This window comes from Myodes glareolus, chromosome 14 (genome assembly GCF_982192425.1).
Source record: "Myodes glareolus chromosome 14, mMyoGla1.1, whole genome shotgun sequence".
NCBI classification, from domain to species: domain Eukaryota; kingdom Metazoa; phylum Chordata; class Mammalia; order Rodentia; family Cricetidae; genus Myodes; species Myodes glareolus.
Genome location: NC_142039.1, coordinates 5,360,566 through 5,373,599, shown reverse-complemented (window position 1 = coordinate 5,373,599; position 13,034 = coordinate 5,360,566). Strand labels below are relative to the sequence as shown.

The following is a 13,034-nucleotide window of genomic DNA, read 5'->3' as shown; positions in this document are numbered from 1 at the left end:
GAATCTTTTTCTAGTCCCTTGATGATAATGCCTCTATTTTGCCATGCTACAAGGAACATATACACACTGGGTATGGTGACTCAGGCCTTTAATCCCAGCACTTGGGAAGCAGAGGCAGGCAAATCTCCATGAGTTCGAGGCCAGCCTGGTCTACAGAATGAGTTCTGGAACAGCCAGTGCTGTTACACAGAAAGACCCTGCCTCCAAAAACCAGGGGGAAAAAAATTCAGTTAAAAAAACATACACTTATGGGCCAGAAAATATACAGAGGGTCTAGGACAGAGAGAAAGGAAGTAATTTGGACTTTCAAATGTATAACAGGCCCTTGTGAGCAGGGTTGTCGGAGCCTGGAGGCTAGCATGGACTTTGATATGCTACCACAGGAGTGTGTTAGTGGAGGCTTATGTCTCTTCTGCCAGAGGCAGGGGAAGGAAAACCTTTTCACAAGTTCCTGAAAGATGCTAGACTTTTATCTAATCACTAGAAATCCTTCTGTAGTCCAGCCTTAGCACATTTCTGGGTATATGATGCCTGAGACCTGATGCATAGCAAGAAACTACAGTCCCCCCTCGGGAGCCAGTTGAGAGAAGTTCACTGATAATTTCCTAGGTTTACCACTGCAGTTTAGAACTACTAGCAGTAGGTGGAGATGCTGTTACTTCTAAAACACTAAATGAGTGTTCTCTGGGCACGAAGGAGCATCTCTACATAGGACCAGGTTAAAGGAAGAAAAGGAGAGAGAAAGAAGAGAAAGTAACCAAAAAATAAAAGAAGTGTTTGTGCCAGCCACAAGGAGGCGTGCCCGCCGTGTCCTCGATGCCTATTAGAATAACAGTAAAATCATAATGCAGGCACTCTGGGTGCCCATGGGTGAAAATATCCCAGAGTGTTAAGTATTTAAAATGACTATTTTTATGTGTTCTTGGTATTTAAGATGCAGACATCTGAGCAAAGACATTCATGCACAGGAAATTAGATGTGTGCCAAAGGGGAGATAAGAATTTGGAGATGATGCCCTAGTCTCGCTGCAGCTTGATGTATTATGGCAAGCTGATATCCATGGGAGTTCTATCCTTAGTAACGATGGGAGAGGAGTGTGTGGGGATAGGGGAGGAAGGGGAAACTGTGGTTGGACTGTAAAAACAAACAAGCAAACAAAACATTGGAGATGAAGATCAGTACAGAAGTCTTGGGAGTCCATAATGCTGTGAGAATTTAAAGGAAGCTTATCAGAATTTTACTAAAGACACCATTTTCCCCCTACTTGCCTCCCCACTCCTTTTTATCTACCTATTAGGTTTTAACCAAAAGAAATACTAAAATCCAGAGAAGGTGCTGGCTAGAGAAACTGCTTTGAGGCTTTGAATGATATTAAAATCGCTTGCTCAGTCAGTTTCCTGTATACAGACATTTAGGTTTCTAGTATTAGACAGTCATAAGCTACACTACCATTACTGTGTGTGTGTGTTGGTGTAAATTTCGAGGCAGTATATGTGTAATTTTGTTAAATACCATCAGATCTCCTTGCATAAGGGCATGTGCATTACTGTCAGCCATTTGAGTAAATCTAAATAATGCTCAGATCATTGAGGACTATTTGACTTTTTATTTTGTTTTGATTTTTTTATTATTATATAAGTATTTGGAGAGGTACCTAAATGGCACAGCACATGAGTGGAGATCAGCAGGTTTGTGGAGTTGGTTCTCTTCCACCTTTATCTGGCTTCTAGAGATCAAACCCAGGTTGCCAGGTTTTGGGGCAAGAGTATTTATGATTAAGGTCTGTTTTCATTTCTTTGTTTTTAATTGACCATGTCTTTTATATATTTATACTGTGTATTTGCAGGAGGCTTGTTATGTTTTGTTTGAGGCAAAATCTTGCCCTGAATTCTAAACTGGCCTGCAACCTATGATCTTCCTGCTTCAGCCTGGATTACTGAGATTACTGATGCATAATGTCACCTCTAGATCTTTGAGATACTATGTTGCATCTATTTTCTCTCTACCTGTTTAGCATATTTATCTATAATGGTAGAGATTCAAAGTCTCTACAGTGTTTTATAATTTTTTTTTCATGTGTATGGGTGTTTTGCCTTCATGTGTGTCTGTGCACCGTGTGTATGTAGTGCCCACTGAGTTCAGAACAGGGTATCAGATACCTTGAGACTAGAATTGTAGGTGGTTGTGAACAAGTATGTGGATTTTGGAATTGAACCTAGGTCCTCTAGAAGAGCAGCCAGTGCTCTTAACTACAGAGCAGTCTTCTCCAGCCCTTCTAACCTAACCCTTTTTGTTTTATTTTGAGACAAGGATTTCACTACATAGTCCTGACTGATCTGGAACTCTGTTAGAACTCTCTGTTAAAAATACCCCTACCTCTGCCTCCTAAGTGCTGGATGAAAGATGTATGCCACCACAGTGTCTGCACTATTTTAAACAAATAAGATGATAATACATACTATTTACCCGTCAGAAAATATCTCTAATCTTACGGTGGTGTGAGTATACATTTCAAAGATAAGAGATTCTTCTCAAACTTTGCCCCCTCCAGTTCAAACAGTGCTTCTCAGTCTTTCTGAGATGAGGTTTGCGGGAATGGTGTTATAGATGGTCCTCAAGTGGCATCTACTTCAGGTAAAACGGTCGAGCTCCTCTTTCTTTGGTTTGATCATCTTTCATACTCCACCCACCTCCTGAAAGATGTGGGGATCTCTCTGGTGCTGAATACAAGAAGTGTCATACAGCTTGCCTTCTTCCATTTTGTTCATTGTACCATATTGTATCTGATTTTACACTTGTGACAGTTGTTTTCTGTCCCTTAACCACATTAGGAGAACCAGCACTCTTTACGGTGGTCTTCAAGCTGAAGAAAAATTTTGACTCTAAGTCAATAAGGAGTCCATTGCTGGGTTAGTATATATAAGCCAGGAAGGGACACAGTGCAGACAGACCTCAGCTTGTGCTAGCAGGCTTGGGCGACTTTCTTGATCCCTTCTGGCTTCAATTGTATGTCATTAGAAGCAAGCAGTGCTGACTGATTAAGAGAACACTCTTAAGAGTCAGGCATTTGGATTTAGGTTCTGATTTCTGCATATCTTAGCTATGTAACTCCTGGAATATTCAACACCTCAGTCCTCAAAGCTCATAAGTAAGTATATAAGAAATTTTAGGATAGTGCATAGTGAATACCCAGAATTGGTTAGATTTTATCATCATTAACCACAAAAGTATTTATGAGCTATTGTGAAACCTAAGTAAGTTCTAATGCTAGTTCCGTGTACCACAAGTGATAATTCAATGATTTTAAAAAGACATTTTTCCATTTATTTTTAATTTTTTGAAGGAAGTTTCTGTTTCTGGGTATCTGACTTTATGTTGAGAAGGCAGCATTAATCTCACTACTGCAGATTGCTTCATTATTAGTTCTTTCTGCTTGTGGGGTGGGATCATTTTGTTCTGAGTTTAGCATATCCAGCAATCTGAACCTTGTCTTTCTCTCACTCTGACCCAGCTTGGTGCATATCTTGACTTCTTTTCTAAATTGACCTCTATGTGGTCTCACATAATAGTTGAAAAGAGCCCTTCCTCAGAGGCCATGGATTATAGGTCTTTGCCTTTGAAAACAGTTAAGACTTTATTATTCACTCAGGTGTCTGTCTGGCCTTTCTGGTGTGTGCTCTTGAATCCTGATCTGCCAGCATTCCAGCTGCATACTCTGTGAAGTCATCAGAGAGTATTGCCAGGACTGAAGTGAGCTCTAGAGCACTTCAAAGCCATGGACTTGATCCTCAGCACCAAAAGGAAAAACAACAAAATTATAGCTAGCAGATCCTCCTGCCTACATCCTGTGGACAGAGAAGAGAAGGGGGTTATTTTGTTTTCTGACTCAACTATGTAGCCTAGGCTAGCCTCAAATTTGCAGTCTTTCTACCTCACCTCTTGAATGCCTGAATTATAGATGTACTTGTCCATGTCCAGCTAAACAAGAGGATCATTTTCTTTCTTTTTCCTCTTCTTTTATTCTGCCTATTGTGCTAGAGCCCAAACCAATATACTAGGTAAATGCTTTACTACTGAGCTGTATCCACAGCACTGAAGGAGAGTCATTAATGGCAAATTTCTCCATTCTAAAGAGGTAAGAGTTTAAATTGTACACTTTACAGGTGAGGAAACAGAAGGATCAGGCAGTAGATCAAAGTCACTGGTAGTTGCTAGAGGCATGCTTCCAGCCTTGCAGGCTTCTGGAGAGCTTATCCCACCTTCCCATGCTGATGTGTAGGAAGAATGTGGTCTCCAATAGAGAAAGAAATAGGCAGGGTGGTTATTTATTACCAGTGACCTATTTCATCTGGCTTCCTTGCTGAACTTCAGCATAGACTTTCCTTTCAAATTGAGCAGAATGTCTCCCCAGTTCCCCTCTTGTTCTTTCCCCGTCCTTGATTTCTGAAAATGTGGCTGAGCCTGCTTAGCATGCTCAACAGTGCAGCAGGAAGTAGTGTAGATTAGCATGCTCAGCACTAACCAGATTCTGTTTGAGGCTTTAAAAGTCCTACTTCTCTCTTTTTTGGAAGAGTGGGGGGTATAATCAAACAGTTCTAGTACATTTAAATTACTTAGAAACAGTAGATCCAGGGAGGATCCTTCTCATAATGAAGAAACAGTATCTAAGTCCAGACTGAGATTGAGGCTGTTAACAGACAGCAAGAAGCAGCTGCATTGAGAAAAAGGGTAGCTGGTTGTGGTGGCAAATACTGGTTTTATTTGCTGAAGGAGGTGGAGGTAGAAGGATCACAAGAAAAAGTGTGATCACCCAAACTGACCCATGGATGAAAAGGTGCTTGACAGTGTTGTATAGATGAGATTCTACCCCTGAAATGAGGGTGACTCCTCAGAGGTCATTAAAGCTAACATTGCACTGGGTGCTGGGAGCCAGCATTTTACACAGTACCAGAAAGATTGGCTTAGCTTATTAGAATTGTTGCTTATGGTTCTTTGGAAGACTCTATCTTGTTTGAAATAACTGGAGGAGGAAGGAAGCCTGCCAACACAAATCCAGTCCCTGACTCCATTTAGAGCTGGAGAAGGGACACCAGAGTGGCACCCACACTGTACACACACACATCATGCACACTCACAAATATTAAAATAAATGGAGAAAATGGGCTGGGGTTGTACCTGGATGGTAGAGTGCTTGCCTAGTTTGCATGAGGCCCTGGACTCTATTCTCAGAACTGTATAAAAAGAAAACACCACTTTTTCATGTATTTGCTCTCCTTTAGGTGCCAGCATCTTGATTGTAACATGGGCTTGTTAGGGGATGTGTAAGTGGCCTTTTTTCACGGTTGGCTGCCTTGTGTCTGGATGCTACAGCTTACCAGAATCTGTTTTTTATTTTCAGGTCTCTGTCCTGGGCTGCCCCGATCCAGTGGTGCATGAGATTGCCTATCAGTATGGGAAAAATGTTGGAATAGCTTTTCAGGTCAGTCTGCCTGTTTGTGGGAATGGTGAAGGGTAGGCACAGCCAGCATTGCCCTCAGTGTAGACCTCACAGCAGGGAGGACAATGGGTGTGACTCATTTCTTCTTTCACCAGCTCATAGATGATGTATTGGACTTTACCTCCTGCTCTCTCCAGATGGGCAAGCCAACGTCTGCAGACCTGAAGCTAGGCTTAGCCACTGGCCCTGTCTTGTTTGCTTGCCAGCAGGTAGGTTTTATTGTCTTTGAAATACTGCTGAGAAGCTCTACCTTTAGGCATAGCTGATAAAATGTGAGATAAAGAACAGCTGGAGGCATTTTGATGAGGGACCACAGATTTTATCCTGGTTTCCTAACTGAGATGTTAGGATATAATTATACTTCTATAAGCCTTATCAGTGGACACAGATTGTAATCTCTTTAGTTGTTGTAAGGGCTAGTTGATGTAATATTCATTATCTTGTAAATCAGAATGGGCTAGTGGATTTAATGTGTTTTGGGTGTTACAAGGTTGACAGAGGTGTGACTCAGAGCCTTTTAAAGGTACAGGAAGTGCCAAGGGTGTCTAAGTGTGAGAAATTCGTAAGTTCTAGGCATTTAATGGAACTTTTGCACCTTGAGAGAAGCCTTGGAGCCTCAGCTATTGCTTCAGAATGTGAAGAAGTCAATGCACTAGGACCACATAGTTCCTTCCTTTTCCAGATTGAGAGACTGTCAAGGAAGTAAGTAAAGCTGCTATCCTGTTCTTAAATATACATGAGGTGCTTAGGAAGCATCAGAGATGCTGCAGTGACTGTCAAAGCAGCCATTTTCACAGCATCTTCTGGACCCTAGCCATATATATGCTTTTGGCTATGCCAGATGCTACTTGGAATAAATGGGCCATTAGCTGTGATGGGGTGTGTTTAAAACAAATATTCATCTGAGTGGTATTTAATTGGCTATTTTTCAGTGTAATAAGGTGATCATCACCAACTACCATTTTGCTTTAAAATTTTCAGGAGGTGGTGGCACACTCCTTTATTCCCAACACTTGGTAGACTGAGGCAGATGGATCTCTGTGAGTTTGAGGCCAGCCTGGTCTACAGAACAGGTTCCAGGACAGCTCCAAAGCTATAGAGAAGCCATGTCTCAAAAAACCGGGAGGGGGGGGAACGACAAACTTTTATCATTCTTTTCATAAAATTTGCTTGCATTCTTTCTTTAACATGTAAGTCATAACATCTCTAGAACAAAATAGCTCCATTTTGATATTAAAACGAATGACCTTCCTTATGATTAATTTCTGATTCGAGAAAGGGAAGAGATGATTTTCACCCTCTTTTCTAGCAGAGTTACTATGGGTGATAGTGATTCGTCCTAGAGGAGGCTGATGCCTGGACGGCTGGCCTGGGTACCATGGACATTCTCAGTCAACAGTGATGATGAGGCACCAGAAACTTGTTATCATTACTGCGCTCCATCTTCTCACAATTTTGAGGCCAAGTTAAGTGAAAGGTGTGCAGTTCTGATATAATAGCACAGACCTGTAACCCCAACACCCAGAGGCTGATGCAGGAGGATCATGAGTTTGAGGACAGTTTAGGCTACACATATTTTAAAAAAAACCAAAACTCGGATACTAAAAAAATGACAACAAAATATACACATGCTGTGAATGGTAGGTCCCTTTTCCCATGAGACGGAGACTTACTAACTCACTAGCCTAATGTTCAGGAAGGTTATTAATATATATGCCAAGTTGAAATAACATTTTAAGAAAACCTTTTGTACAGTAAAGCTTAGTAAGGAACGTTTTATGTTAGGCCATAACCCCCTGCACATATACAGTATTCCTGAGTCATGTGAGTATAAATGAAGGTATATCTGACAATAGAAAAATTAGTCATTGGCCAGCATTTCTTGTACAATTCCAGGCCTTCATCATCTCACTCACAGGTTAGTGCGCATGAGTAAAGCTCAGTTAAGGTGCAGCTAGGCCCTGAGCCTTTCCATGACTTAGTCTATAAAGAGTTTTGGTTTGTTATGCTTTTAGAAATCTCAACAATTATAAATGTTTTTCATGGGCTCCGTGAAATAAATGGAATAGACTGGCTTCTTTTGATTGTCTCATTACATCATTTCTAAAGGATCCAGTTTACTTTCCTCTACACAAAGGGTTAATAGCTGGTATGCATTCAAATAGAATGGGACAAAGTGAGAACAGAAACGGAATGCACAGCTCTTATGATTGATTTGTCTAGAATACACAGCAGATGGGAAATTGAGGCTTTATATTTGGTTGGTTGGTTGCTTGCTTAATTGTTCTTGAAGTAGAAGCAAGGAAAAGAAACCAAATGCTACCTAAACTGTGGTTTTACGTGTGCTTACTGGAAAATCCCAGAGTCACAAGTCACCCAGTTATTCTGACCAAACAGCACTTTTCTTGGTTTGCCTGTGGGACAATGGGAAAAAGAGTTAGAAGCATAATGCAGCCTCCGGAAGGAAACACTGATGAAGCTGAGCGGGAACAATCTCTGGACAGGACTCATTTCACATTTTGGCACATGGACCAAAAGTTAATCAAATACATGTTTATACTTAGTCAAGCATGTATTCATAAATTGTTCTCAAAACCCTGAGTTTAGGATCTTTTATGGATTATACTGTTAGAGTTTCTTAGCAAGAAATCTGTCAAAAATTCATGGAGCTTAAAATAACTTTGGGTAAATCAATTTCAGAAAATAATGCAGGATTATACAGTATCTTGCTTTAATAAAACTGTGTTTATTTTAGTTTAAAAAGGAGGCTTTCTTACATTGATCCTGATCTCACAATTCTGCTTTGTGGTAGATAACTGTTTGTTCTATAAATGAAAATGATGCTCATGTCTGGCCAAAATGGAACATCTGGTAGATGGCACAGAAGGCCGTCTTTTCCAAGTCTTCTAAGAGTGGCATTCATTTTACTGTACTCGCATTGCTCCTGCAGCTAGCAGTGTGGATAATAGTACCCAGTAGGTCTGCCCACAGGTAACTGGTATGTCATAGCATTGAAGATCCACCATTATTAGTGATTAACAAGCACATTCATTAGAGTACTTGTGAGGTATTTGTAAACTTTTCCTTGGGCTGGTGTCTTGTCCACAGAATTGTCTTTGAACTAATCCATCTGCATAACACTGAAGGTCTTGCTCTGAGAGCCTAGGCCTCTCCAAACTGGTGGCAGTCTTCTTGCCTCAGCCTCCCAAATCAGAGTATAATAGCCATGCCCACCAAGCCTGGCTTTCCTTTTCCTTTTTAATGCTGCTTGATATTAGAACTTGCTGGGCTAAGTTGACTGATTCTCCTATTTTTGATACCTTTGAGAAGAATTTCCTGGTGGCCATTGTTCAGACATTTGTTTCTGATAATCAAGGTGTTTCAGGAGGCTATGGCTCAGTGGTAGAGATTGCCTGGCATGTGTACGGCCCTGGGCTTGATTCTTGGTGTGCATGTGTGTGATATACACACAAACACACAAATGTTTCAGGATTTCTGGAGAGGTCCCAGTGATTAGTATATTCTTGTATAAATATTTTGTTTTCTTCAAGAGCAAAAACTTGAGCTCAGTTGAGTACTTCCCTAGTATGCACAAATCACTGGGCTCCATCACCAACACTTGGGAGGTAGATGCAGAAAGACCAGGAATTCAATACATAGTGAGTTCAAGGCCATACTGGGCCACAGGAGATTCTGTCAAACAAACAAACAAAAAATCCAAAAACATTGTTAAAGACCTTATTCACAAGTGCAAACCAGATCCAGAGGCAGATGTCTGTACTGGAATTATACACCGAAATAAGAAATCCATTTATCCTAAACAGGTCTCCATCCTTTTTCTTTAGAAGCCTTGGACAATAACACAGTAACATCTACCTGAATTTGCTGTCTCAGACTTTATGATTTGTCTCAGAATATGAATTTGAGTTTGCGCATTTTCTGAAGTATGGTTGTAGTAATGTCTGACAGTTATTTTTGCTGTTTGTGATGCCCCAACAAGTAAAGAATTGATTAGCAATGTTTGTCCTTTTCTTTCTTGCTTAGATTTGCTGATGCCCTTCCCTAAAGATAATATTTAATCACACAAATTTCGGAACATGAGTAACACACAATGATACCTCATGTTGGAAAACAATGGGAGAAAATCGTCTGGTTTCTATGTTTTTTTTTTAATCGTCACATTATCTTTCTAGTTTTTTTGTAGTCATCGCTTCGTGAATTATTTTAGAAGGAAAACATTGAGTACTTTGTGAGGGAGCAGGTGGCTGAGCAGTATACTGGAGTGCCCACCTGTAGCATTAGTAAATAATTTAGTGAATTCACGAAGCCCTAGATAACTAAACAGATAGGCATGTTTCATTTCATCTGGAATAGCAAAGTAGCGCGAATGGATTCTTGGACTCCACATTAAATGCACTGAGACAGGTTGCTGTATAAAGGAATCCTGAATACAGGAAATTTAACAAAAACAATTTTATTGAGTTACAGTTCTCATGCTAGGGAACTGAACCTGATTTCCAGTCATAGCAGGCACCATCAGCCTCATAAGACTCTGTACCCATCAGTAGCTACTCCCCATTTTCCTTACTCTAGCCCCAAGTAACCACCAATAGACTTGCAATATACACAGAGGGTATAGGTCTTTCTTAGACATTTCTTTTTAAGTATTTGCTTATTTAGTATGGTGTTTCCATGTTGTAGCAGGCTCCTTCCTATTTATACTTAAGCAAAGGTCTACTGTAGTCACATTATGTTTCAATGACATATGAAAAATGCTTGTGAAATACTCAGAAACAAAATAGAAGTATTTTCCCTTTTTTGGTGAGATTACATTAGTTTAAAAGTTCTTTTTAAAAACTTTCCTTTCATCTGCTTGTTACTTGATAAGTCACTAGACCTAAATGTCAGACTCAGCCATATTTCCAACTGCCATCACCAGCCCCTGCACCAGATGCTCAGGCTTATGCTATTGTGGTGACTCTTTGGTGTCAGAATTCTCCAGGTCTGGGGCCAACTCATCCTAGTGTGCTGATCAATCCCCCTTGCAGCTTTATGAGCAGATTTCAGAGTTAGCATCACACTCACTCACAGGTGCTTCCCTACTGTAAAACAGTGTGAGCAAGCAAAAGACACAATCATCAAAATTGTTTTCTCACTGAATCTGGGGCAAGATCCATCTTCCTGTTTCTCACTTCTCCCTCACATGCAGGGGGATGGGGGGAGGTGGTAAGGACAGGCTTCCAGAAGTTTGATATTTGCATATTAAAATTTGCATGCTATTTCAAAGAAGGAATGTAGTTGTTGGTGTTCACTGCAATTTATTTCTTTAAAATTTTGTTTTCTTGGTGACAGTAAAAGCACCAGAGAAACTACACGTCAGCATATTTTATCACACATAACTCATACTAATAAAAGAAAAGCTCGTGTACCAAAAACAGGGTAATTATACTAAATGCCTAAGACACCATCAACATCTGCTTTAGGATATAGCCTAGAAATAGCCAGGTGGGGTGAAGTCTTTTGAAAGAAATGCCTAAGGATTTGACTTTTTAACCACCAGAATTATCTGACTTGATTTCTTGATTTGTTTCTTTATATGTTTTCATTAATATGCTTTTATTCTTAAAAGACCTAATTTTTAAAATATTTAAAAAATAAAAAATTTTATTCTTAAAAGACTAATGCAAATTCTTACTTAAGAACTAACGAGTTGCTGGCTCCTTAAATTCTGTAGGCATTTTAGCTGCCTTTACATGTTGACAACTTTGTTTTCAAATACATACCTTTCTAGGGAAAGAATACCACTTATTGTTTGGTTAGGGCTTCTCTGTTTAGCCCTATTTTTTTCTTCGGCAGATTCCATGGTCACTGTTACAGGGCAACTTATTTCCTCCTTTAGGCACAGTGCCAGGGAAAATGCCATAAGCATGGATGTCTGGGGTCAGGCATACCCTCCCTCTTATTACATGGAACTGCAGGCTGCTAAAAATTAAGGAATTTCAAGCTAGGGTGGTCAAGTCCAGGTGCTGGCAGAACCTGGACATGGAACCTGGGTCTAGAAGTGATGTTTGTGTTGTCCTGGCTTTTTCCTAGTGATGGTAGCCGTTCTCCTAAATAACTGCTAAGAAATTAAGAGGACAGAAGACATTTTTGTTAAGGCCTTTAAAAAATTCATATTGTGTACCTACACGCAGGGGAGACCCTGGCTGAGTGGGCTTTGCAGCAGTCAGTTCTCTCCTGTTGTGAGCTGGCATCGCTTCAGCCATCAGACCCTGCGGCACTTCCACCATGTTCTCCTATTTGATGCCACAGTGAGCTAGTTCCTGGACCAAACAGGGAACCTAGAAAAGCAGAAAAAAACAATTTCCTCCCCTATGAAGTCTCCATGTTCATGAGTTTTTGTTTCTTGTGGTGTTAGGGATGAAACCAAAGCTCTGCTATGCTGACCTGACCTCTAAACCCTCTGATTTTATAATTCAGGACACTGACCTGGTTGGCTAATAACCTCTATCTCCTCTAATCCAGTGAATCTCAGCTTTGCTATGCATTAAAAATTCAGGGAAGTTCTAGTAATCGTGACATCAATATAATCAGATTTGCCCTGTATACAAGCAGATGATTACAGTGGCAGTCAACAGTCTGTAATTCCTAACCCCTTCCTAGAGCAGTGGTCCTAGACCTGCAACATCACCTTGAAATTCATTAACAAGGCATTTTCAAATCATATCCTACTGAATCAGAACCGAGGGAACCTCAAAGTACAGTACTTTGAAATCCTGACATGCACTCAAAACTGGACTGTGAATAGAACAATTAGGCTTTGTCTGATGTGTATATGCCTGCTTGTCTGTATGTGCACCAAATATGTGCAGGGGCCCTTGGAGGCCAGAAGAGCGTGTCAGGTTTAATGGAGGTGGAGTTCCAAGAGGATGGTAGGCTGCATCATGTGGCTGACACCCAATACAGGTTCTCCAAGTGTTCCTAACTGTTGAGCTATCTCCAGTATCCATTTAAAATTTTTCTATATAATTACAAACAAGTATTAAAATTCTTCATTTCTCCAGGAACAATAAATAGATTTCCCTTCTTTATGGTTAGTTCCCAGAAATGAATGCTATGATAATGAGGCGGTTCAGCTTGCCAGGGGATGTGGACAGAGCCCGACAATATGTATTACAGGTAAGACTACTGTTGTGCATATGCATGTGGAAGTCAGAGGGCAATTGGTAAGAGATTTTTGTTGTTAGTGGTGGTTATTTTGGTTGTTGTTGTTTCTGAAGACAGGGGTTATTTGTAGCATTGGATCCAGTCCTGAACTAGCTTTTGTAGACCAGGCTGGCCTTGAGCTCACAGAGATCTGCCTGCCTCTGCCTCCCAAGTGCTGGGATTAAAGGTGTGCACCACCTACCATGTGTGTCTCAGGGATCAATCAAGTTTGGCAGCAGGCACCTTAGGCACCTTTACTAACTGCGGCATCTTCACACACACACACACACACACACACACACACACACACACACACACACACACACACACT

At 40.6% G+C, this 13,034-nt stretch overlaps 1 protein-coding gene across 2 annotated transcripts in view; it reads left to right on the top strand.

The window, feature by feature from the left end:
- The window catches only part of Pdss1 (decaprenyl diphosphate synthase subunit 1), a 37,401-nt gene that overhangs the window by 20,357 nt on the left and 4,010 nt on the right, over nucleotides 1–13,034 (top strand). Inside the window, exons 8-10 of one of the 2 annotated variants that reach the window (XM_085698999.2) lie at nucleotides 5,399–5,479; nucleotides 5,593–5,706; nucleotides 12,596–12,676. In XM_085698999.2, coding sequence (XP_085555125.1) covers nucleotides 5,399–5,479; nucleotides 5,593–5,706; nucleotides 12,596–12,676 — 276 coding nt within the window. Of the gene's footprint in view, nucleotides 1–5,398; nucleotides 5,480–5,592; nucleotides 5,707–6,064; nucleotides 7,573–12,595; nucleotides 12,677–13,034 lie in introns of those variants that run through there. The other variant, XM_085699000.2, reaches the window with a different exon arrangement.